This window comes from Palaemon carinicauda, chromosome 23 (genome assembly GCF_036898095.1).
Source record: "Palaemon carinicauda isolate YSFRI2023 chromosome 23, ASM3689809v2, whole genome shotgun sequence".
NCBI lineage: Eukaryota > Metazoa > Arthropoda > Malacostraca > Decapoda > Palaemonidae > Palaemon > Palaemon carinicauda.
In genome coordinates, this window is record NC_090747.1 from 75,308,037 (window position 1) to 75,335,536 (window position 27,500).

Here is a 27,500-nt window from a genome sequence, read left to right on the forward strand (position 1 = left end):
TATCTGGTAACAAAATTATTATTTATTATTTTAGTACATCAAATTATTTATTCGATAAACGTAAGGCTTTTCCAGATAGATGGTGAATTATTTTCTTTGAAAGTACTGTGCCTTTTCTGTCTGTTTGGCTCTCTTGGTTTTTATTTTGTTTACATACTAAAATCAATATCAAAGGTAATTACAAATGCATGCCTGCGTAGATGGATCTCTCTCTCTCTCTCTCTCTCTCTCTCTCTCTCTCTCTCTCTCTCTCTCTCTCTCTCTCTCTAGATAGATAGATAGATATTTAGATAGATAGATAGAAAAACGAAAACCACGAAAGCTTGTAAGCTAATAGAATAGAAAATACAAAAGCACAAAAAAAAAAAAATCCGCGAAAAAGAAAAAAAATCGAAACATGTAAAAGAATGAAACTTTCCTTATATTTTTCTTCTCTTGGTCTAAAAAAAAGACTGCGATATCATTTATCTAGTCGTTTTATATAAAATAAAATAGGTTAGATGAACGTATTATATTTCCTTGCCGTTAACAAATTTCTATTTGCGGCCGGGTAAGAAACATCCATAGCAATTTCTTATTTCTCAGTAACCAAGTTCAGAAGTACAGAACAGGACCCTTAATCAGCTCTTAACTACATTCTCTAATTAGCTGTTGTAAGAGCAAAAGAGCGTGTTGACATAAGGCCAGTTTAATGACTGCTCTTGGAACAAAAGACTTGACATAAAGCTAGTTTAATTCAGAACCAAATTATGAGAGAGGATATAAAGAATAGCTTTTTTTTTATAGCGAATGTGTAACGACTATTACCTCGTTGATGCCTTACAATATACTATACTATAATGGAGCAATTTTTCCCGTGTCTATTTATAGTTTTTTTTATCATGCATTCCAACAGAAAAGGCAACCCACAACAGTTGCATAGAAGAGGATATAAAATCAAAAGCAAAGGAGGAATTTTTCCCATGCTGTTTCTTTCCTCGTTGGGATTCGAACACGGGGTTTGTCGATTGTGATCACGAGCTCACTATATTACACACATTGAACTAGGAGAGAGAGAGAGAGAGAGAGAGAGAGAGAGAGAGAGAGAGAGAGAGAGAGAGAGAGAGAGAGAGAGAGAGAGAGAGAATTTTCTAAAACTGGCTTCCCTTAATCAAGACAGAGTATTATGGAGAAGTATCGAATTAAAACTTCAAGCTAAACTCGACTGGCGAAATCTAACAGAGGTCCTTTGCGTCAATAGGCGTAGGAGGAGATGATGATGATGATTAAATCGTAAATTGAATTCTTACATGAGAGAGAGAGAGAGAGAGAGAGAGAGAGAGAGAATCTTCTAAAACTTCCTTCCCTTAATCGAAACAGAGCATTACGGAGAAGTATTCAATTAAAACCTCAAGCTAGACTCGACTGGCGAAATCTAACCGAGGCCCTTTGCGTCAATAGGCGTAGAGTAGATGATGATGATGATTAAATCGTGAATGGAATTCTTACACACGAGAGAGAGAGAGAGAGAGAGAGAGAGAGAGAGAGAGAGAGAGAGAGAGAGAGAGAGAATTTTCTAAAACTTCCTTCCCTTAATCAAAACAGAATATAGTAGGGTAAGGCAATTTGGACAAGTAAGGCAAATATTGGACAGATACAATATATCTAAAACTATTTATAATTTTCGAAAACTATAATGCTATTAGAAATTGCCCAACCTTATACTTTATAAATATTGGTATGTCTGGTTTTTAAAAAGTATTAAGTACCCCTACATAAATTGTTGAATATGGGTGTCCAATAATTGCCTCACCTTCATTTTAGGGCTTCTCAGAAATAATATTTGAAATTATTTTTTCTAAAAACAAATTAGTGGATGATGCTAAGGGAAGGTTTAAAATAAAAAAATGAATGAAAAAATATGGAATATCTAGTGTCCAATTTTGCCTCGCCTTGAAAAATGATAAGGCAATTTTGGACACTTAATTTAAAAAAAAAACATCAATTCATAATGTTAAGTTATTAAGTAATAGATTTTGTAAACTATCTATCTATCTATCTATCTATCTATATACATATATATATATATATATATATATATATATATATATATATATATATATATATATATATATATATATTCTTAATAATTCTAACTAGAAATATAGATAAAGGATAGTTCTTTGAAAATATTTTCTATCATTTATTTCAATAGAAAATCATATTGATTTATAAGAAAATAAAAGAAAACAAGTTTCTTTTCATAGAAAATGATAATCAAACCTATTACTAATGAGAAAATAGGGACAAGTACAAAATTGGAAATAAAGCTGAACAGTTCAATATATACTATAGCCATATACGTGACAATTTAAATGCTTGAATATATTATGACGGGTCTATTTAATTCAACCGAATGCTCAAAAAACAGCTCCAGTTCTTTTATATATGGCATTAAACATTCTCTTTGCGACATGGGTTCCATAAACAAAGAACCATTAATTCCATCCGTAATTTGAAAAATTTATGTATCCGTTTGGTGCTCTGGATACTCCTCTACTTCTAATGCCCGGCAGTTGATCTTACTGGAATTAGTATGGACCGGCAGGGGTCACTTGCCTTATTTAGATAAGCGCTGCGCATCACTAAGAAACTGGCTATTCTTTGATGAATTTAGCCTATGAATCCTCTATGGAAAGCGAAAATGAAAGAATTGCTCCCAGTCCCGGCCGTAGTGGGTTGCTAAGAAACTCCCGGTTTGTAAATACTAAAGAAAATTTGAAAATTGGTAATTGAAATGTTATAACCATGAATCAAACTAGGAAGTTACAACTAATAGAGAATGAATTTATGAAATATAGTTTGAATATCTTGGCCCTAAGGAACAGATGGAGTTAGAAGAGAAGGGGTAGGAATAATGATGATGACACCAAGAGCAGAAAAGGTATTAACCAAATGGAGTGCTGTAGGTAGCAGATTGTTCCTTACAAAAATTATTATTATTATTATTATTATTATTATTATTATTATTATTATTATTATTATTATTATTATTATTATTATTATTATTATTAGGGCCTATTGAAACCAGAGAAAAAGATAATTTTTCGCGAGTCCTAAACGGCGTCGGAAGAAAATCGTCGATCTCCAAATGGCCTCAGAAAAAATATCCGTAGACTTACCATAGAGTTCTAAATGACTCAAGAACGGAATCTTCCTGGAGCAGTAGATCAAATCACGGTTCATTATTATTATTATTATTATTATTATTATTATTATTATTATTATTATTAGTAGTAGTAGTAGTAGTAGTAGTAGTAGTAGTAGTAGTAGTAGTAGTCCTATCATTATTACTTTTATTATTATTATTATTATTATTATTATTATTATTATTATTATTATTATTATTATTATGATTACTACTACTACTACTACTACTACTACTACTACTACTACTATTATCATTATTATTATCATTATTATTATTATTAATAATATGAGTTATTAGGGCCTATTGAAACCAGAGAAAAAGAGAATTTTTCGCGAGTTCTAAATGGCTTCGGAAGAAAATCGTGGTTCTCCAAATGGATTCAGAAGAAATTACCATAGACTTAGCATGGAATTCTGAATGATTCCAGATGCGAATCTGAACGACTTCGAAAGAAAACCCTGAATCTCCAAATGTCTTCAGAAGAAATAGCCGTAGACTTAGCATAGAGTTCTGAATGTGTCCAAACCGGAATCTTCACGGAGCTGTAAATCAAATCACGTAATTTATTATTATTATTATTATTATTATTATTATTATTATTATTATTATTATTATTATTATTATTATTATTATTATTATTATTATTATTATTATTAGGTCCTATTGAAACCAGAGAAAAAAAAAGAGAATTTTTCGCGAGTCCTAAACGGCTTCGGGAGAAAATCTTCGTGCATCTCCAAAAGGATTCAGAAGAAATTTCCATAGACTTAGCATGGAATTCTGAATGATTCCAGAAATCTCTGAACGATTTCGGAAGAATTTCTTCCTGAATCTCCTCTCCAAATGACTTCAGAAGAAATAGCCGTAGACTTAGCATAGAGTTCTGAATGACTCCAGAACGGAATATTCCCGGAGCAGTTCTGAACGGCTCCACCCCGGATTCAAAAAGACTTCTGAAGACCTGATCTCTCTCTTCTATTTTTTTTTTTTTTTAACATACCTTGCAACACCTCACGATCTGTATGTACTGTAGCTATGGAAGTTTACGCAGGGAACATTGGGAGGAGGATTTCACTTTAGCCACAGAGCTCGTGTTCTGGCGAAACAGGTAACTGACTGTGAGAATTTTGTTACAGCTACAGGATGAACTGGAGGCTATTCGGAACACCTTCATCTACAGATAGCCTAGTTTGGATAGGTGCTGGCGAAGTTAGCGAGCTTTGAAGATCATAATGTAAGTGCCTTGTAGGATAATTTGCTTGCGGTTTAGCGACGATGTCCTATATGTGGATTGCATTGGTGCAAAGCGGTGAACGACGTATGTTTCTTCAAAATTCGGCATTGAAGATAGAACATATCAGGACGGCATTGGTAAATATATTGTGTAGCTCTTCGTTGACTTTAGTATGATGGCGTTAGTGTAAGCCAAGAAATCAATGGCATTCATGTCTTTACCCATCACCCTTATAGGTAAAGACATGAAAGCCATCGATTTCTCCAAGGAATCTGACGAACCAAGGACAAACAGCACTGAAATGTCTCTTGAAATCTCGAAGGAGACTGGGGAACTAAGCAAAGAATATCTTGAAAAACTATAAAAGACAGAAGAGAATAGAGAAAAAAAGCCTTTATATAAAGAAGTATAAAAATAGCCTTTAATTATAGAGGTAAGTCACCTATAAAACTGAGGTCAAATAGCCTCTACTATTAGCGGTTAGTCGCCTTAAAACAGAGGTCTCTAAGAGCCTCTAGTGCTAGAAATAAAGCACCCAAAAATAAAGGTCAAAGAGCTTTTAATGTTAGAGGTAAGAGGATTAAAATAAAGGTCAAAGAAACTCTAATGCTAGAGTATAGCACCTTAAAATAGAGGTCAAAGAACCTCTTATTCTAAAAGTAAGGAGCCTCAAAATAGAGGTCAAAGAGCTTCTAATGTTAAAAGTAAGGAGCCTCAAAATAGAGGTCAAACACCCTATAATGCTAAATGTAAGGAGCCTCAAAGTAGAGGTCAAAGAACCTCTAATACTAAAAGTAAGGAGCCTCAAAAAAAGAGGTCAAAGACCCTCTAATGCTAAAAGTAAAGAGCCTCAAAATAGCGGTCAAAGAGACTCTAATGCTAGAAGTGAGCAGCCTCAAAATAGAGGTCAAAGACCCTCTAATGCTAAAAGTAAGGAACATCAAAACAGAGGTCAAAGATCCTCTAATGCTAAACGCAATGAGCCTCAAAATAGAGGTCAAAGACCCTCTAATGCTAAAAGTAAGGACCCTGAAAAAAGAGGTCAAAGACCTTCTAATGCTAAAAAGAGTCTCAAAAGAGAGGTCAAAGACCCTCTAATGCTAAAAGTAAGGACCCTCAGAATAGAGGTCAAAGACAATCTAATGCTAAAAGGAGTCTCAAAATAGAGGTCAAAGAGCATCTAATGCTAAAAGTAAGGACCCTTAAAATAAGAGGTCAAAGACCCTCTAATACTAAAAGTAAGGAGCCTCAAAACAGAGGAAAAAGAGACTCTAATGTTAAAAGTGAGCAGTCTCAAAATAGAGGTCAAAGAGCCTTTAATGCTCAAAGTAAGGAGCCTCAAAATAGAGGTCAAAGAACCTCTAATGCTAAACGTAAGGAGCCTCAAAATAGAGATCAAAGACCCTCTAATGCTAAAAGTAAGAGCCTCAAAACAGAGGTCAAAGAGACTCTAAGGCTAAAAGTAAGGAGCCTCAAAATAGAGGTCAAAGAGCCTCTAATGCTAAAAGTAAGGACCCTCAAAATAGAGGTCAAAGACCCTCTAATGCTAAAAGGAGTCTCAAAATAGAGGTCAAAGACCCTCTAATGCTAAAAGTAAGGAGTCTCAAAATAGAGGTCAAAGAATGTTAAACAGAGTCTCAAAATAGAGGTCAAAGAGCCTCTAATACTAAAAGTAAGGAGCCTCAAAATAGAGGTCAAAGAGACTAATGATAAAAGTAATGAGCCTCAAAATAGAGGTCAAAGACTCTCTAATGCTAAACGTAAGGAGCCTCCAAATAGAGATAAAAAACCTTCTAATGGTAAAAATAAGGAGCCTCAAAACAGAGGTCAAAGAGACTCTAAAGCTAAAAGTAAGGACCCTCAAAATAGAAAAGACCCTCTATTGCTAAAAGTAAGGAGCCTCAAAATAGAGGCAAAGAGCCTTGAATGCTAAAAGTAAGGAGCCTCAAAATAGAAGTCAAAGACCCTCTAATGCTAAAGGTAAGGAGCCTTAAAATAGAGGTCAAAGACCCTCTAATGCTAAGTCTAAGGAGCCTCAAAATAGAGATCAAAGACCCTCTAATGGTAAAAGTAAGGAGCCTCAAAACAGAGGTCAAAGAGACTCTAAGGCTAAAAGTAAGGAGCCTCAAAATAGAGGTCAAAGACCCTCAAATGCTAAAAGCAAGGAGCCTCAAAATAGAGGTCAAAGACCCTCTAATGCTAATCGTAAGGAGCCTCAAAATAAGAGGTCAAAGACCCTCAAATGGTAAAAGTAAGGAGCCTCAAAACAGAGGTCAAAGAGACTCTAAAGCTAAAAGTAAGGAGCCTCAAAATAGAGGTCAAAGACCCTCAAATGCTAAAAGCAAGGAGCCTCAAAATAGAGGTCAAAGACCCTCTAATGTTAATCGTAAGGAGCCTCAAAATAAGAGGTCAAAGGCCCTCAAATGCTAAAAGTAAGGAGCCTCAAAATAGAGGTCAAAGAGCTTCTAATGCTAAAAGTAAGGAGCCTGAAAATAGAGGTCAAAGAGACTCTAATGGTAAAAGTGAGCAGTCTCACGATAGAGGTCAAAGAGCCTTGAATGCTCAAAGTATGGAGCCTCAAAATAGAGGTCAAAGACCCTCTAATGCTAAAAGTAAGGAGCCTCAAAACAGAGGTCAAAGACCCTCTAATGCTAAAAGGAGTCTCAAAATACAGGTCAAAGACCCTCTAATGCTAAAAGTAAGGACCCTTAAAATAAGAGGTCAAAGACCCTCTAATGCTAAACGTAAGGAGCCTCAAAATAGACGTCAAAGACCCTAAAATGCTAAAAGTAAGGAACCTCAAAATAGAGGTCAAAGACCCTCTAATGCTAAAAGTAAAGAGCCTCAATATAGAGGTCAAAGAGACTATAATGCTGAAAATAATGAGTCTCAAAATAGAGGTCAAAGAGCCTCTAATGCTAAACATAAGGAGCCTCAAAATAGAGGTCAAAGACCCTCTAATGCTAAACGTAAGTAACTTCAACATGGAGATCAAAGACCATCTAATGCTAAACGTAAAGAGCCTCAAAATAGAGTTCAATGAGAGACTAATGCTAAAAGTGAGCAGTCTCAAAATAGAGGTCAAAGAGCCTCTAATGCTAAACGTTAGGAGCCTCAAAATAGAGGTCAAAGACCCTCTAATGCTAAAAGTAAGGAGCCTCAAAATAGAGGTCAAAGAGCCTTGAATGCTAAAAGTAATGAGCCTCAAAATAGAGGTCAATGAGAGACTAATGCTAAAAATGAGCAGTCTCAAAATAGAGGTCAAAGAGCCTCTAATGCTAAACGTAAGGAGCCTCAAAATAGAGGTCAAAGACCCTCTAAAGCTAAAAGTAAGGAACATCAAAACAGAGGTCAAAGAGCCTCTAATACTAAAAGTAAGGAGCCTCAAAACAGAGGTCAAAGAGACTCTAATGTTAAAAGTGAGCAGTCTCAAAATAGAGGTCAAAGAGCCTTTAATGCTCAAAGTAAGGAGCCTCAAAATAGAGGTCAAAGAACCTCTAATGCTAAACGTAAGGAGCCTCAAAATAGAGATCAAAGACCCTCTAATGCTAAAAGTAAGAGCCTCAAAACAGAGGTCAAAGAGACTCTAAAGCTAAATGTAAGGAGCCTCAAAATAGAGGTCAAAGAGCCTCTAATGCTAAACGTTAGGAGCCTCAAAATAGAGGTCAAAGATCCTCTAATGCTAAAAGTAAGGAGCCTCAAAATAGAGGTCAAAGAGCCTTGAATGCTAAAAGTAATGAGCCTCAAAATAGAGGTCAATGAGACTCTAATGCTAAAAGTGAGCAGTCTCAAAATAGAGGTCAAAGAGCCTCTAATGCTAAACGTAAGGAGCCTCAAAATAGAGGTCAAAGACCCTCTAAAGCTAAAAGTAAGGAGCCTCAAAATGGAGGTCAAAGACCCTCTAATGCTAAACGTAAGTAGCTTCAAAATGGAGATCAAATAGCCTCTAATGCAAAACGTAAGGAGCCTCAAAATAGAGGTCAAAGACCCTCTAATGCTAAACGTAAGTAGCTTCAAAATGGAGATCAAAGACCATCTAATACTAAACGTAAAGAGCCTCAAAATAGAGGTCAATGAGAGACTAATGCTAAAAGTGAGCAGTCTCAAAATAGAGGTCAAAGAGCCTCTAATGCTAAACGTAAGGAGCCTCAAAATAGAGGTCAAAGACCCTCTAATGCTAAAAGTAAGGAGCCTCAAAATAGAGGTCAAAGAGCCTTGAATGCTAAAAGTAATGAGCCTCAAAATAGAGGTCAAAGAGTCTCTAATGCTAAACGTAAGGAGCCTCAAAATAGAGGTCAAAGACCCTCTAATGCTAAAAGTAAGGAGCCTTAAAACAGAGGTCAAAGAGCCTCTAATGCTAAAAGTAAGGAGCCTCAAAATGGAAGTCAAAGACCCTCTAATGCAAAAAGTAAAGAGCCTCAAAATAGAGGTCAAAGAGCCTCTAATACTAGAGGTAAAGCACTTCAAATTAGAGATCAAAAAACATATAATGCTAAGATTATATTACCTCAAAATAGAGGTCATAGACCCCTTAATACTAAAGGTATGGCACCTCAAAATAGAGCTTAAATATCCTCTAATGTTGGAAGTATGGCACCTCAAAATAAAAGGTCAAAGAGGCTCTAATGCTAGAGGTAAGGTACCTCAAAATAGAGGCCAAATTGTCTGGCCTATTCTTTGTATATTCACCCTACGCATTGGTTTCCTGCGCGCCAGCGCTTTTCTGCGCCTTCACCAAAAACTGTCCTTCAGCAGAAACTGAGAACAAGCAGCATCCTGTGCGCCAACGTTCCAGTACTCTCCTTCGCACTCGCGCGAGGCAAATAGAATGAAAACTTTTTGATAGATTAAAATTACCCCGTTCCCCTCCCCGCAAACGCATGACAGCATGCCCGCCGGGCAAAAAGGGAAGAGGCTTCACAGAAGGGTTCAAGATCCCGAAGATTCCATCTTCCAAGGTGAATCAAATGATTCCCCTGAAGAAAGGAAAGATGAATACTGTGAAGAACTGCAGAGTATAATAGGTGAGAACCTAGAGATGTGAAAATTGTGATTAATGACTTCAATGCTAAAGTTGGAAGGAATAATCAAGGGATTGAAAATGTGATGGGTGTTGAGGTTCTTGGCGAAGTTGCAAAGGAAAATGAGGCACATTTTATAAGTTATTGTTCAACAAAAAATCTTGTTACTGGAGGTACTCTTTTCCAGCACAAGGCAATCCACAAATATACAAGGACTTCACCATGTGGCAATTACGAATATCAAATAGATCGCATAGCCATTGATAAAGAGAGAAGGAGGACTCTGGGAAATGTAACAAGCTAAAGAGGTGCAGTTATTGGTAGTGATCACCAGCTCCCCATTGCCACACAAATATTAAAACTGAAAGAACCCAACAGAAATATAGATAGAATACCTAAGTTTGATACAACTAAGCTTCTAGAGGATGAGCACAGAAATCTTTGTAACTGAATGTAAGAATCGATTTACAGTCTTAAGACACTTTAAGAGACGAAGTTTTGGGACATGCAGTTACAAGGAGAAAACCATGGATATCAAATGATACTTGGGATACTATAAAAAGAAGACAAAGACAGAAATTGATTTCTTAAAGTTTTCGAGGAAGTAATGAAAATTACAAGGCAGAGCATGCCAAGTATTTCAGTATTGATAGTGAGGTCAAAAGAAATATCAGGAACGGTTGGAGAGAATATTTAGACAGGAAAGCAGATGAGGCTGACAATGCTATGAATTCAGGGAGTGGCTTTGTTGTAGGAATTGCTCTTGGAATTATTAATGAAATCTCTACGGGAAAAAAGAAGCATAAACCCATCAAAAAGAAAGATGGATCTGTTATAACAAAAGAACATGAAGAAAAGTAATGTTGGATTGAACACTTTAGTGAGGTCATGAATAGGAAATATGAAGGGAATAATTTGGTTGATATACCTGAAACCGATGAAGACCTTGATGTGCCCATAAATGAATTAGGTGTGTTTGAAGTCGAAGCTATTCTTAAAAAAAAAATCAAAAGATGGAAAGCCCCTGGATACGAAGGAATAACTGCTGAGATGATATTGCCTGAAAATGAAGTGACTCCCAGATTACCTACAAGATTATTTTGTAGAATGTGGCGTGAAGAGGCAAAGCCTTGTGTATGGGAGCTAGGAGTGCTGGTGAAAATGACAAAAAAAAAAAAAAAAAAAAAAAAAAAAAAAAGATCTGACTGATTGCAATCATTACAGAGGCATCACACTTACACCAGCTGTCATGAAAATATATAGAATGCTCATTCTAAAGAGACTAGAGAGAAAGATTGATGAAAAGTTTAGAGATGAACAAGCAGGATTTAGAAAAGGTAGAAGTTGTACTGACCAAATTTTCATTTAAGACATGTGGTACAGCAATATGTAGAATATAGAATTCCAGTTTTGATGGTATATGTGGGCTATGAAAAAGCTTTTGATTATGTGCTCTAGCAGATTTTGTGGAGAGTCCTGCGACATTACGGAGTTCCTCTCAAATATGTAAATTTAATTGTCTGTTCATAAGCATAGAAAATGCAAAGTTAATGTTAGTGGCGTCTTATCAAACGAATTTCCAGTGAAAAGTGGAGTACTCTAAGGGAATGTGTTGTTACCTATGTTGTTTATCCTCCTCATAGATTTTGTAATGCATAGATCGGTTGGGGATGGTGGAGAAGGATTGGACTGGATTGGTAACAGAATATTGGGAGACCTAGAGTATGCTGATGACGCTGCCCTAATTAGCAGAACACCACAGGGCTTGGAAAGCTTGCTTACCAGAATGCATGAAAAATCACATGAGGTTGGGCTCGAGATAAATAGAAGAAAGACGGATGTTGAGAACGGAATATGCAAAGGAAGATGAAATATCTTTCGAAGGATAAAGGATTAATGAGGTAGAATTATTTAAATATTTAAGAACTTTGATATCTAATGTAAGAGCTTTAGAATTTGAGTTTAATGAAAGATTGAAAAAAGCAAATCAGAGGATGGCTAGGTTAAGTCAAATTTGGAAATCAGGTCGCCTAAAATTACATATAATAATCAGGCTATATATCAGTTTAGTGAGATCGGTGTTACTGTATGGTCGTGAATCTTGGCATATTAATGAAACTCATTTTGTAGATTTGAGAACAAAGCCCTCAGAAGAATATTGGGTGTTAAATGACAGGACAGGATTAGAAATGAAACTATGAGAGATTACTCGAGCGCCACATGTGGATGAGATCATGGTGAGGGGTAGATGGAGATGGTTTGGGGATGCTCTTTGTTCTTCCTCAGAGACATTAGTTCACCAAACTTTAAACTGGCCTCCACAAGGCACTAGAAGAGTTGGAAGACTCAGGACTATAAAGCATGAAGTAAGGTATTGTGATTGGAGAAGTATTGAATTAAAAGCTGAAGATAGAGACGACTAGCGAAATCTAATTGAGGCCCTTTGCGTCAATAGGCGTGGGAGGAGATGATGATGATGATATGTGGGCAGTGGCTTCAAGCATCTAGCTCAAGGGGAGTCACTTAGCCTCCTTCTTCCTCTAAAAACCCTTTTGTTGTTCTACCAATGCAAAATAATGGATGATCCTTAATATCTCCCAAAATAATCTTAATTTCTTTTTTATTTCTTTTATTTTAGGTATAAATAAATCCTCATCATTCACTATCGGGACTATCCTAGCAGTTCAATTATCACTATTTATTACCCTGGTCAATTTAGATTTTTTTGTATTTACGTTAGTGTTTGCAGACATTTTTTCTTAAAGAATCGAGAGATATTTGGTTGCTTTGTATTTCCATGATTTGTCATGTTTCTATCTCTCTTTCTTTGTGTTTTTCCTTTTATTTTTCTTCACATCATCTTTTTTTCTTAAATCTTCGATTGTATCCCTTTCTTTTGTAGGTAAAAGTATTTCTTTAATGGCTCGTTCAGAATATAAGGTAACAATGATAAGAAAAAAATGGATAAGTACAACTTAGGACGAATATTGTTTATGGGATCAGCTTTGCCCCTCCTTGATGTATCTATCATGCTGTTCACTCTAATGTTGCTCCATTTAACACCATATCAAAAAGGCAACATGACAGTTATCAACATGGAAATTAGCAGGAACAGTGACAATATATTCTATTTCAATTCCTGAAATTTTCATTTGGATATGTGAATTATTATAGGAACAATGTATATAGTAGTGTTTTTTTTTTTTTTTTTTTTAGATATTTCTTGCATTTGGGTTGACACCCCTCTCGAGGATGTTACCATGTTTTGGTACAGTATATCTTTTTGAAGGTTTCACCCCCCGAGTGTCAACAGTTTTAAGAGGGTCCCCAGTATTAAATAACTTTTTTAAAATCATATCATAACCATCGAGCTAGAAAGAAACTTTTTTTTTTTTTAATGCAACTCTCGGGGTGTCACTCACTTTTAGGGTATCATCTTGGGCAGACACCCCTTTACTGCACCCCTTATGTCTTATTTTGAATTTTTATGATTACATATATGCATATTTATACATATAAAGTATATTTGTGTGCTCGAATACAAAGTTTGATTTACATATTCATATAGTAAGGCAAAATTGGACAGTTTTCAAAACCATGGTCAGGCAAAATTGGACTGGCAAACTTCTCACTTTGTTCTTGGCGAGGAAAAATTGGACAATCTTGGATTACGGTCACAAAAATTTATGTAAGTCTATAATTTTTTTCTAGCATATTTATATTGATAGGGACCACAAATTGTCATAGTTTGCCCAACTGAGCGTTGGCGCTTAACGGAGATACAGACGTGTCCAAAATTGCCTCGCCTCTGAGATATTTTTTTTATTACTGTAATACGAGAATTTCTGATTCTTTGATGATTGTGAAACAAGCCATTTTTATAGATGAGACCTCCCTTTCTTGAAAACATGTTTGGTATTTGGTCATAAAGTATTAATATAGATTTTGTACAAAGGTTACTAAAAAGGTGTCCAAAATTGCCTCACCCTACTATATTATGGAGGAGTATTCAATTAAAACCTCAAGCTAGACTCGACTGGCGAAATCTAACCGAGGCCCTTTGCGTCAATAGGCGTAGGAGGACATGATGATGATGATGATTAAATCGTAAATTGAATTCTTACATGAGAGAGAGAGAGAGAGAGAGAGAGAGAGAGAGAGAGAGAGAGAGAGAGAGAGAGAGAGAGAGAGAGAGAGAGAGAGAGAGAGAGAGGTTTATCCATTAAACCATTTCTGTTTTCTGATGCCTTATTTTGGAAGTAATTGCAATTCTTTTTGCTCCGAAAATATAAAGAACAGAAAACTAATTTCTTGCTCATAATTTTTTCTTTGACAGTTTGGTTTTTGAAACAAATAAAATCATGATTTTACCTTTTACCTTATTCCTAATGAAAACGTAAAACAGTTTTGAAATTACTGCCGATTAAAGTAAAAAGAAATCCACAACGAGATAGATTAATAGCAACTTAACAATCATGAGATAATAATTTCTTATATAAAATTTAACTTATTGGAGTAACATGTATTCTTACTTTTATTTATCAGATATTTATAAAACTTACATTTTCTCTCCTTATGCATGCGAAAGGGCAATAAAATCACGCTAAATTATTTTCGAAATTTCCTCAATGGTATTAACTCCTACCTATTATCTGTTAACACTTTTTAACCCAGTTCCCTCAAGAAAAAACCTGCATACACAGACACACCCACGGAGTGGGGATACCAGTGGGGATACCTTAACGTGGTGAAAGGGTTTGCGTACCGCCAAAGATCAGCAAAACTGTACTAGTCAGGGACACCCATACTAGGTTGGTTTGCTTTGGGCGATGAGACGAAACTGGCCAAACCCCAGGCATGAATAAGGACATGTCTGAGGCCTTTTTCTTGAAGTCGACTGGAAACGACTGTATCTGTTGTTGTGTATCTGTATGTGTGTTTGTGTGTGTATATCAAAATAACGTTTATACGCTTTTCCGAAAAACTAAATGAGTTATCATTAGGCCTACCATTATCCTTTTGTTATCATCATCCTTATTCACTGTTTCGTATAAACATCTCTTCTGTGTCTCCGAACAGGCGGAAAGACGATGAAAACCCACTACACAAAGGTCAGCTGCTGCCCCGAAGACAACTGCAACGGATCAGCGAGTCTGAGTCCCGCTTCCCTGCTCATGGTTCTCCTGCTGATACCAGCAGTAGCAGCTGCTGGTGCCCCTGCTATTCGCTGTCTCCTACTGACGACCTTCTGCTGATCTTTCGTCCCTGCTTTTATCTCCCGCTTAGCGGGGATATCTAATTCGTTTATGCGATCCGTTTGTCTGTCTGGTTATCTCTGTCTTCATTAATCTTTAATTTTCCTTCTATGAATTTTATCAGCTTTTCACTACCTGCTCTCTAAGCTGATTCTATTAATTTATGTATCGATCTATGGTAATTGTTTACAGCACCACGCTCTCCATTTACCTCAAAATAATGCAATCCTGCAGTTCTCATCTTCTTGCACAGTAATTAGGTGGTATTTAAATTCTGGGAAAGCAATAATTAGCAAGATATGTTGAGGAAGGGGGAAGGGGTTATAATGAAAAGAAAATAGCTCGGTTTCCTCACTAAACGACTTGGAACTGACATGTCAACATAGTCAACTAAACAGAATTCGTGATGCTAGCGAACATAAACAGTTCGTGATGCCAGCGTACATTTGATATACTGTATATTCAAAATATACTTAATAAAAAAATGAGTGATTCCTCAAAAGTGTCACTATTTGTAAATTGCATATTTTCTGGACACTTTTGAGTAATTAATCAATTTTAAATTAAGTATATTTTGAATATACAGTATATCAAATGTACGCTGGCATCACGAATTCTGTTTGGTTGACGATGTTGACATGTCAGTTCCAAGTCGTTTAGTGAGGAAACCGAACTATTTTCTTTTTATAACCCCTTCCCCCTTCCTCAACATATCTTGCTAATTATTGCTTTCTCAGAATTTAAATAACCATCTGATTACTGTGCAAGAAGATGAGAACTGCAGGATTGCATTATTTTGGAGTAAATGGAGAGCGTGGTGTTGTAAACAATTACACTATCTATATTTCTATCTTTCTATTCATCTCTTAGCCCTGTATCTGTAACTAAAGTTAACATAATTATACAAAAGTAGATGAAAACAAATGGATAAAAATCTGTTCTTCCTTGTGGTCTTGTAAGTGTTAGTGCAGAGTAGACTTTATATTGTATTTCTATTCTATTGATTACGTCATCATTACGTCATTATCACGTCATTAGAAGTATTTTGTTAAACAGATGCTATCATTGAATGTAAAATATGTTATTAAGCCATACTCGAATCATAAGAAAAATCATGTTTTAATAATATAAACTGTAATAAAAGATTAATTATTATAATTACATAATTAACAAGGCATCACGTGTTTTGTTGATGAAACTGCATGTCATTAAAATGAAATATGTTATTAGTTATTAGATAAAATGTAAATGAAATATAATTAAAGTTGAATTACATTCTTATTTTAAAGTCACGTTGTTTAAAGCACAAGTATTATGCTAATCAGATTGTCTTTGATTGCAATAGCTAATGTTAATTTTCAACTATCATTGTGATCTGGTGAAATTTCATAAAGTCATTATAAATGATTAATTGATCAAAGCAAATAGTATTAAATGCAAATTCCAATTGCACCATTACCATGCTAATGAGAGTATTTTATTCCTTTGGAATTAAATTAAACTAATATTGTGCCATCTTTCTTGTTATACGTTCAAATGTGTGTTATGATAATGTTAACAATTCACCATACAGTGGACGCAACTTTGTAACATTCAACATGGAATTGTACGAATGTTCTGACTGAATGAAAAGGTTACGCTAGTGACTTTATACATAATTAATTTAATTAAATTTAGTGTTACCAACTTCTATCTCATACTCACGTACCCATGCTATCAAAACCAACAATAATGTAAAAAGAGTCAAAATGTCTATAGTCAATTTTTTTAGCGAGGCAGATTTGCACCGACTCGCAGCGGGGCCCTTTTAGCTCGGAAATGTTTCCTGGTCGCTGATTGGTTGGACAAGATAATTCTAACCAATCAGCGATCAGGAAACTTTTCCGAGCTAAAAGCGCACCGCTGCGAGTCAGTGCAAATCTGCCTCGCTAAAAAAAATTGACTATAGTGCCCATCAGTGAGGTTCCATACCGTCCCCAAGTTTGGACAATTATGCACGAGTCAGTTTTGAAAGGTATGATCGATGTTATGCATAGGGTACACATCTTATTCTGTTATATATGGATATTTTCTTAGAGCAAAACAGTCAAACAAAGAGGAAGACATCGTCATTCATTTTAAAATTCTTTATTCTATTTACCGGTAATGTTTGTTTTCCTATTTTCAAATTCCACGCATGATTAAGGTTATATATTTTTGTGATATCTTTATGATGGTTCTGTTTTTCAAAACAAAAATTTTGCTGTTATTTTTCTTTGGCCGAGTTTCTTGTACTCCAAATTAATTTCATTATTGTAAATTAGAGTTAAATCTAAACTTTTCTTTCTTAGACTATGCAAGATTTTGGATACATTAAAATAGCATTTCCGAACTCTTTATTTCATTTTGAGTAACATCAACGATAGCCAAAGGTATCCTGGCCCCTGAAACCCCATTCCTCCATCAATCAATTTCAATTTCTTTTGTCTAATAACTAGAATTTTGCTTTGGGGCAAAATATTAAAATAGAGAACAGAAAAAATGATAAAAGTTAGGGTAAAAATAGAGAAACTCTCAACAGTTGTCATTTAATAAGCATAATTTTCATGTTTTTGTATGATTAGTGCAGGAGTGATCTATGACATTCTAAATCTAACAGAAATATCATTAAGTCTTGATAACATTACTTTGGGTAATAGCAATAAAACCAAGGAGAGTTCAATATTGATTCTCCTTAGTGATTGCTTTCATCATAGATCATAGAAATAGCTGCGCTAAATTAATCAAAGTTAACAAAACTTTAGGAACATTCTTTCATTTTACCTTATTCATTTGTATTTGTGAATAAATGTGTCCCCCCCTCTCTCTCTCTCTCTCTCTCTCTCTCTCTCTCTCTCTCTCTCTCTCTCTCTCTCTCTCTCTCTAAATTCAATTGGGCATCTACATCTCTGTCTATTAGTTTGATTTGCTGCCGTCTCGTTCATCTTTTTATCTTTATTGGAATTTGAGTAAAGAAATTAAGTGCACTCTATCTATCTACCTATTTATCTATCTATCTATTTATCTATCTATCTATCTTGAATCTGCAATAAAGAACTGACCTGCAGTATCAATCGATATATCTATATATCATTATGTGATTTAGTTTATCCATTAATAGGTAGAGAGAGAAAGTGATATAGCAACCCTTTCTAGACCCATTATCAACGATAATAGTAAAAAACTCCCCTCAAACTTGATAAATGTATGATAATGTAATTATGACCTTATGAACGTTTATCATGCTTAAAACTAAGGTAATATAACCCATAGCTCCTGTTTATTCGTGGCATTTCAAGATTGTTTATAGGTGATCATAAAGCTGTTTTTACCAATATGTGTTTTCATAAGAATTAAGAATCTAAGTACTTCCTGAACGTCTGTAAGGTATTTGTAGGTAAATAGTAACATAGCCCAGATAATATTAATAAATTGAAACAACGAATCTGTGTTTTAAAGTACCTTAAAAGATAACAGCCGTTATCAAGGAAATTTCAAACTTCTATTCACTAAGAGAGTTCAAAGACACAGGTCAGGAAAATACTTAATCGCTAAGAGATTCCTTAAGTAAGACAGAATTGATTTACTTTAACTTAGTTTTAATTAATTGGAACCTTCCGTATGCCTTAGTAGTTGACTACTATTCTTAGGAGATATTCAAATAATATCGTCTTCAGTTTTTTTTTTTTTTTTTTTTTAAATAAACTAATTTAAAGGTTTTAAATGTCACTCATGAATAGCAGATGCAAGAGACAGTGACATTGACCTAGCAAGAACGACAATGGCCTAGAAACTGACCATATATGTACATGATCAGCGCCCAAGCACCATCTCCACACAAGCTAGGACCAGGGAGGGCTAGGCAATGGCTGCTGATGACTTAGCAGGTAGACCTAAAACCCCCATCCTTAGCTCAAAAGGATTGTGAGGTAGCAGTGACCAAAGAAACTAACGAGTTTGAGCGGAACTCGAACCCCAGTCTGACGATCACCAGGCAAGGACGTTTCCACTAGATCACCACAACTCTAAATTTGCCGTATAAACATTTTGTTGTGTTTTAGTTAAGGATTTAAAATCTTTAAACAACCAGAATTTACAGAACAACAAAGCCAGATCCGTTCCTGATAAAAAAAAAAATTCCATTAAGATAACAATTACCGGTATATCTTTTTACACAAGTTTGTCATGGAGGCAAGGAGCTTAAATAACTGACAGTTTTGATGGTTGAGGCTTGAAATAAGTAACACGATAAAATGGCAAACCCGTTTTTTTCATATTTTAACACGAGATTACTTTAACAACATCAAAGATTAAGTTTTAGAAGTTAGCAATGTGATAAGATTATGATGAGAAGACAAAAGTTCCAGAATGCCACCTGTGTCATTACACCATCTGTTCTCTTCAAAGCCAAAATATTAGTAATTGCCATTATTAAAACAATTGAAGATTGGGTGAATCATGAATTTGTAACTGATGCTGATTCAAGATGTGCCATACAAGCCCTAAAAGGTTACACGCATAGGAACCAACTAGTACTATAAACTAAAGAGCTCATTAACAAATCTTATTCATGGGGGGTAAATATTGAAATAAGTTGGATTCCTGCCCAGGATGGGGTTGCTGGTAATGAAAAAGCCGATACTGCTGCCAATTCAGCAATAGATTTACCATAAAAGTGCATTAAACTACCAACTAAGGATTATATAATCACCATAAGACATTTCATAGCAAGACAATGGCAAACGATGTGGAATAATGACTCAGAAAATATTAAATTGAGATAAAGACAAAGAGGGAAGATATGAGGACGGGAAGTAATTCTAACAAGATTGCGTACCGTAATGGTCATACGAAATTGACCCATGGCTTTTAAATGAGCACACCTCACAAAACAGTCCCCAAGTGCAAAGTGTGGGAAACTGTGCTAATCATACAACATATATATTATGAATGAACTTTTTTCTTTAAAAATTATGATTTTGTCAACAAACTTTATCTGACACTTGATCTGATTCTTTAAGATTTTAATGTTTTTGAGGAACACATTGTTTAATAGAAAAAAAGTTTCCATTTATCTTAGGTTTTACTCTCTAACCTATTTCTTTTACCAATAAGCGTTAATATACTGTATAAACTTCATTTCAAGAATTTACTCGGGCTACCTCTGTCGGAATCAAGTTTGGCTTATTGGGCTCGTAAATCTCCATCCCTTTGATAAGAAAAGTCAAAATCTAATATAAGAAAAAATTACAATTAGTTTTATTTATCATTTTTTACTCTCTAGTTATACTAAATCTAATTGAGTTTTAGTGCCCTTCAGCCAAGAGCTTAATGATTGTAAATATTATAACGATGTAAATAAAAATTTTCCAAGTTTTGGTAACTTGGTGGAATTTTCTTATCTTTTAATCACACATTGAAAATGAATATGGAGTTATCAGAATGGCAAAATCACCATCATCGTTATTATAAGACAACAACAACAACAACAATAATAATAATAATAATAATATCTCCTATATAATAAAGAGCAAGTGTCAATACATATTATATATATACATAAATATAAGATTTCCTGTCACGGTCGGGGGCGAGAGGGAATATTCATATCGTGGTGAGTGGGATTGTCCCGAGATGTACACTCGGAAACCACACATTCCAAGAAATTGCCGAACCACTGGGTTATGGTTTTAGGAAAGGGATAATAGTTGGAAGGGCTGAATTTGAGTATGTGCACGTGTGCGTGTGCATATCTATCTAAATATCTAGACGCCATTTTTGACGGCTCAGGTACAATAGTAATAATAAAGAAGAAGGAAAAGCATAAAATTTGAAATGGTTCCCATCGTAAGGTAACGCATCCCGTGCAATTTCGCTCTCGAATCTTTTCCGAAATTCTTCAACATGAAAATAAACGTGACCTTATCGCTTTCCCTAATCTCATTCCTTGGCTCGAGGACGCGATAACCAAATATGCTCCTTACTGACTTAATAGTTAGGGATCAAATTCTTTTACATCTCTTATTGGGTTGTAGAAAGATGGGATCATAACGATGAGGATGACGAAAAAGATTATTTCCGTTTCCTTTGAAAGAATGTTATTGTATAAACCAGGAAGAGATGATAATTAAATGGATATTATATGCTAGCGTACGGACGAAAATCTTATTATTAACTATATCTGTGAGAGCATAATATTTAGTATCATTGATCATTTGTAATTTACATTAAAAAGCACATACACAGCCCACCCTCCCCCGTTATCCACCACAGAGGAAGCTTCATAACGCTGAATCCCCTACTGCTGCTACCTCCGCGGTCATCTAAGGCACCGGAAGAAGCAGCAGGGCCTACCGGAACTGCGTCACAATCGCTCGCCATTCATTTCTATTTCTAGCACGCTCTCTTGCCTCTGTCACATCTATCCTCCTATCACCCAGAGCTTTTTTCACTCCATCCATTCACTCAAACCTTGGCCTTCCTCTTGTACTTCTCCCATCAACTCTTGCATTCATCACTTTGTTTAGCAGACAGCCATTTTCCATTCTCTCAACATGGCCAAACCACCTCAACACATTCATATCCACCCTAGCTGCTAACTCATTTCTTACGCCCGTTCTCACTCTCACTACTTCGTTCCTAACCCTATATACTCGAGATACACCAGCCATACTCCTTAGACACTTCATCTCAAACACATTCAATTTCTGTCTCTCCGTCACTTTCATTTCCCAAAATCCGATTCATACATCACAGTTGGTACAATCACTTTCTCATACAGAACTCTCTTTACATTCATGCCCAACACTATTTTTTACTACTTCCTTAACTGGCCCCAACACTTTGCATCCTTCATTCACTCTCTAACGTACATCTGCTTCCACTCCACCAATTGCTGCAACAACAGACCCCAAGTACTTAAACTGATCTACCTCCTCAAATAACTCTCCATTCAACATGACATTCAACCTCGCACCACCTTCCCTTCTCTTACATCTCATAACCTTACTCTTACCCACATTAACTCTCAACTTCCTTCTCTCATACACTCTTCCAAATTCTGTCACTAATCGGCCAAGCTTCTCTTCTGTGTCTGCAACCAGTACAGTATCATCAGCAAACAACAACTGATTTACCTCCCATTCATGGTCATTCTCGTCTACCAGTTTTAATGCTCGTCCAAGCACTCGAGCATTCACCTCTCTCACCACTCCATCAACATGCAAGTTAAACAACCACGGCGACATCATACATCCCTGTCTCAGCCCCACTCTCACCGGAAACCAATCGCTCACTTCATTTCCTATCCTAACACATGCTTTACTACCTTTGTAGAAAATTTTCACTGCTTGCAACAACCCTCCACCAACTCCATATAACCTCATCAAATTCCACATTGCTTCCCTATCAACTCTATCATACGCTTTCTCCAGATCCATAAACGCAACATACACCTCCTTACCTTTTGCTAAATATTTCTCGCATATCTGCCTAACTGTGTGTGTATGTATATATACAGTATATATATATATATATATATATATATATATATATAAATTCACACACAAATACGCACATGCACACACAAACACACACACACACACACATATATATATATATATATATATATATATATATATATATATATATGTGTGTGTATATACACATATATACATACATGTATGCAGAGTATGTAAAGTATTGTGTGTGTATATATATATATATATATATATATATATATATATATATATATATATATATATATATATATATATACTTTACATACTGTACATTCATGTTTGTATATATGTGTACACACACATATATGTACAGTATATATATATATATATATATATATATATATATATATATATGTGTGTGTGTGTGTGTGTGTGTGTGTGTGTATCATGCATGTTTGTGAGCGAATATACATATACATATATATACATATATATATATATATATATATATATATATATATAAATGTACATACATACATACACACATATATATATATATATATATATATATATATATATATATATATATATATAATGGTTTTAACACACCTTTCTCTCCATTGAATAATAATTCTACAAAGTGTTATCCTTCCAGTCTTCAGCAATTATTCCCAAAATGAAGATGCTAGCTATGTGGCTGCCCAACATATGTTCAAGTACTCTATATGACCCCACTCCTGTAGTTTGGTGATAATCACTCATGCAAGTAATAACAAGATCCTACGTTTGTTCTTATTTTTGCTGATCGAATGACCAGCCTGTGTGATCTATTTCTCTACAACAAGAGAAATTATTTCCTTTCTCTTGCTTGAGGGTGTACTCGGGCGCACTATTCTATCTGATTTCCCTTCCTCTTGTTTTGTTCAAGTTTTTATAGTTTATATAGGAAATATTTATTCTAATGTTGTTACTGTTCTTGAAATGTTTTATTTTTCCTTGTTTCCTTTAATCACTGGGCTATTTTTCCTCTTGGGGACCCTGGGCTTATAGCATCCTGATTTTCCAACTAGGGTTGTGGCTTACCAAGTGACAGTAATAATAATAATAATAATAATAATAATAATAATAATAATAATAATAATAATAATAATAATCTTGTAATGCAATCAAATAAGGTAAACAAAAGTCACATGCCATTAAAATGTCGTGTGTATCTAAATATTAATTTCCCCTGACTGGGTTTGTATTAAACTGTACATTCTTCGGGAAACAGAGCCCACGTTTTGCTTATAGTTCTCTCAAGGCTCACCTCTCTAGAAATGTCATTTGGTCTGAGAATCGGGACGGAAGGTGAATTCTTTAAGTTTGGAGTCTGCTACCTGAACATTATCTTACATTTATTCTTATGGCAAATGTATACAAAGAGTAATTAATGTCATAAATAGCACTTCAAATTGTTTTTATGATTAGAGAGACCTTAATTTAAAGTGGTTATTACTTTGTATAACTTTTATCTATCAGTAAATAAGTACTAGCAAGGAATTAAAGAACATGAAGTGCAGTAGACAAGAAAAAGGTTGGGTAGACCCATTCGCTCAGTTTTGTGCTTAGCCATTAAATATGTATTTATTAAAATAATTAATTCCAGGATGGAACAGCTCTCGGGAGCAGTAGTCCAAGCTGGTGTATGGTCAGGCTGGACTTCATTAGTAACAACAAGAAGACAGCCAGTGTCTTCCCGAAGTTTACAATTCTCAAGTGACTTGTTCTCCATTTGGCCAGGGCTAGGTAAAGGTATTAGGTTCGATCTTTAATTTAACAAAGCCAATGGTTTTTAATCTTTGTAAAGTTGACAATAACTTTAAGATATAAGAGTTATGGTAAAAATAATAAAAACTAGGAAATCACTCTGAGAGTGCAGACCTCCGCCACGGAAGCTTATTTCTCGAAACCAGCTTGCCTTTCCCAGAATCAAGCTAGACCGTAGACATATTTGAAGTCTGTGTGACAACCATGTGCGAACTTGGGGTTAAGGTTAGGGTTAATTCGGTCGACCTTGACCTTGACCTTTGACCTAGGACTTTCAAAACTGAAACACTTCCACGTCTGAACATAAAAATTTATTTCTGAACATTTCACTACTCTATAAGGATAATAGTGGGCAGGAAGTTGTTCACGTACAAACAAACAGACAAACAGGAGCAAAAATAATACCTTCTCCCAACTTCGTTGGCGGAGGCAATGACAGGAAGATATCTGTCTACTGTTAAAAGGACAATAGTGACGACGAAATGAATAACATCAGAAAAAGAAGGGGAAAGTATAGGAGAAGGAGTAACAACACTGGTAATACGAAAACAAAAGCTACAATACAAGTAAACACAACAGCAAAAATGGAAAAATAACGGTGGTAGGAATTCTATGAAAAAGTAAACAAAAATGGGAATAGCAAAAGGAATAACGCCAACCGTAAAGGGAAAATAATAAAGGTAGAAGAGAAAACGAAAACTAAAAAGGAAATAGTATCACAGATAAAAGGAGAAACGATAATTGCAGAAGAAATAAAATACAGTAAAACATGAATATAATATCAAAAACACAAAACACACGGAAAACAGCTCTTATAAAGAATAACAAAAAATAAGGATAAAGATGAAAGAAGAACGAAGCAATAAAAAGACGTTGCTTTTACAAGATCCTGACAGAGCGACTCAACTTCAGCCCCGAGCAGCACTTGAGCACGAACTTGGAAAACTTTTGTTTTCTTCATTTGTCTGAAGTCGTCTCTCCCAGAGAAGCGAGACCTTGAATCTGAGGACCGAATTCCAGAATCAAGGTCAGACTCGAGTTTAACTTGTAGTATACATTATACTGAAGTAAGCAATCTTAATTTCTGCGTTATTTTATTCTTACATAAAATTGATACTTCGTATGTATTAAAAAAAATATGTGGTTATTCTTAAGTAGTTTTTTTTTTATAAGCCATTCTTCTTACGAACATTTTGTTTTAATTTTAAGAATTCTTCCATACTAAAAAACGTTATTTCTCCATTTCAATAAAATGAGCGAATTCTCAAATAATTGAAAAAAATCTTTATTAATGAGAGAGAGAGAGAGAGAGAGAGAGAGAGAGAGAGAGAGAGAGAGAGAGAGAGAGAGAGAGAGAGAGAGATTGCAGCCATAGAACATGCAATTCAAGTTCACGGGCGAACTGTCAGCGCTAATTGAACCTCGCTATTTAATGATACCTCTCCTTTCTGAACTGAACAATAGAAGCGAAAGCAGCAAGCCATTAGGACCATGGAGGACCTGATCATCCCTAATGGAATGAATGGAACTTGCATTCGACCTACATGAGAGGGAATCATGACCCACATTCCGCCATGTTTCCACTCCGGTTTCGGAGCAGATTTGAAAGAAATATTGGCGTCAAAGATGCCAAGGTCACTGACTCTAATTTTTGGAAATAGAGAAAGAGATAGATTTGATTATTCGTTAATATTCTGTCATCTAATATCAGATAATAGATATCTATATAGCCTTGTTACCTGAATCCAGATAAAGTTATTCTTCCGAAATGGTTTACATGGGTCTGCTGTCTGTAAGTGTGCTACATAAACTAACGTGTTTCACACCATAGCATTAAAACCTGCTATTACGAATAATATTTTCTCGGCAGCAACTTTCATATGAGAGTGGCAATCAAAGACCCTTACCTGGAGTACACATACACGTACACACACACACACACACACACACACACACACACACATATATATATATATATATATATATATATATATATATATATATATATATATATATAGATATAGATAGATAGATTTATATATATATATATATATATATATATATATATATATATATATATATATATCATGCTCCGCTTTAGGCAGATGTTTGCTGTATCTTTTATTGCTATGAATCAAGAATTTGAAGAGTTCGTTCGTAATACATATATTTGTCAATATGAAGAATTGTGCGTGATGCATGTAATGTGAAATATGCCCCAAAATAAAAAGAAAAAAAAAAGTGATTTAAGAGAGGGTTGTTATTATTATTATTATTATTATTATTATTATTATTATTATTATTACCTGCTAAGCCACAGCCCCAGTTGGAAAAGCAGGATGCTACAAGCCCAGGGGCTCCAACAGGGAAAACAACCTAGTGAGGAAAGGAAAATGTGAAAAATTAGATATTCTAAGAAGAGCAACATCATTCAAATAAATATCTCCTATATAAACTATATAAACTTTAACAAAACAAGAGGAAGAGAAATTAGATAGAATAGTATGCCAGAGTGTACCCTCAAGCAAGAGAACTCTAACCCAAGACAGTGGAAGACCATGGTACAGAGGCTAAGGCACTACCCAAGACTAGAGAACAATGGTTTGATTTTGGAGTGTCCTTAGCTACCCTTAGCAAAAGGAAAGTGGCCACTGAACAATTACAGTACAGTAACCCCTTGGCAGAAGAAGAATTGTTTGGTAATCTCAGTGTTGTCAGGTGTATGAGGACAAAGGAGAATATGTAAAGAATAGGCCAGAATATTTGGTGTATGTGTAAGCAAAGGGAAAATGAACCGTAAGCAGAGAGAAGGATCTAATGTAGTACTGTCTGGCCGGTCAAAAGATGCCATAACTCTCTAGTGGTAGTATCTCAACGGGTGGCTGGTGCCCTGGCCAACCTACTTGTTACTAGATCTTACCTAGATTAAATATCATCCTGAGATTCGGACTAAAAAAAGCTTAATTTTGGATACTTAAATAATGGTTAGCGGTAATAGATATATCCTTGGGCCAGACGATGGTAAGTATACAGTAAATGTGAAATCAGTACATATATGCTTTACTATCGATGTTACACACATGAATATGTCGACACACACATATTTAGATTTTATCATATACAAAACAGATTTCTCTCTCTCTCTCTCTCTCTCTCTCTCTCTCTCTCTCTCTCTCTCTCTCTCTCTCTCTCTCTCTCTCGAGCGTTGTTTTGCCCATTTCTGCCAAGATTTTGGAGATAAATCCAATTCCCTTTTTGAAACTATATGAAATCTTAATTTTTTCCCCTTTTCTTCAATCTAACTGAACATTGTTATTTCCTTTTTGATAGTAAAGAGGTTCAGATTTTCCCTACGAAAAGAACAGTAGTTGTAACGGCAAATAACGTAATCATTTGGAATGAAAGTTAGAAACTCATTGTGATTTCTTAAAGGTGATGTTCATACCAATATGAAGTCAGAATTGTGAACAGTAAACTTTTTAAATTAATTCAACATTACGGAAATTCCTGTAA

General features: G+C 35.1%; 1 protein-coding gene across 1 annotated transcript in view; it reads left to right on the plus strand.

The window, feature by feature from the left end:
- LOC137616967 (uncharacterized) overlaps positions 1 to 14,811 on the plus strand; it is a 64,351-nt gene extending 49,540 nt beyond the window's left edge. Inside the window, exon 3 of the mRNA XM_068346836.1 lies at positions 14,525 to 14,811. Within this exon, the coding sequence (XP_068202937.1) occupies positions 14,525 to 14,700 (176 nt within the window). The 3' untranslated portion in view covers positions 14,701 to 14,811. The remainder of the gene's footprint in view (positions 1 to 14,524) is intronic.
- The last annotated feature ends 12,689 nt before the right edge of the window (positions 14,812 to 27,500 follow it).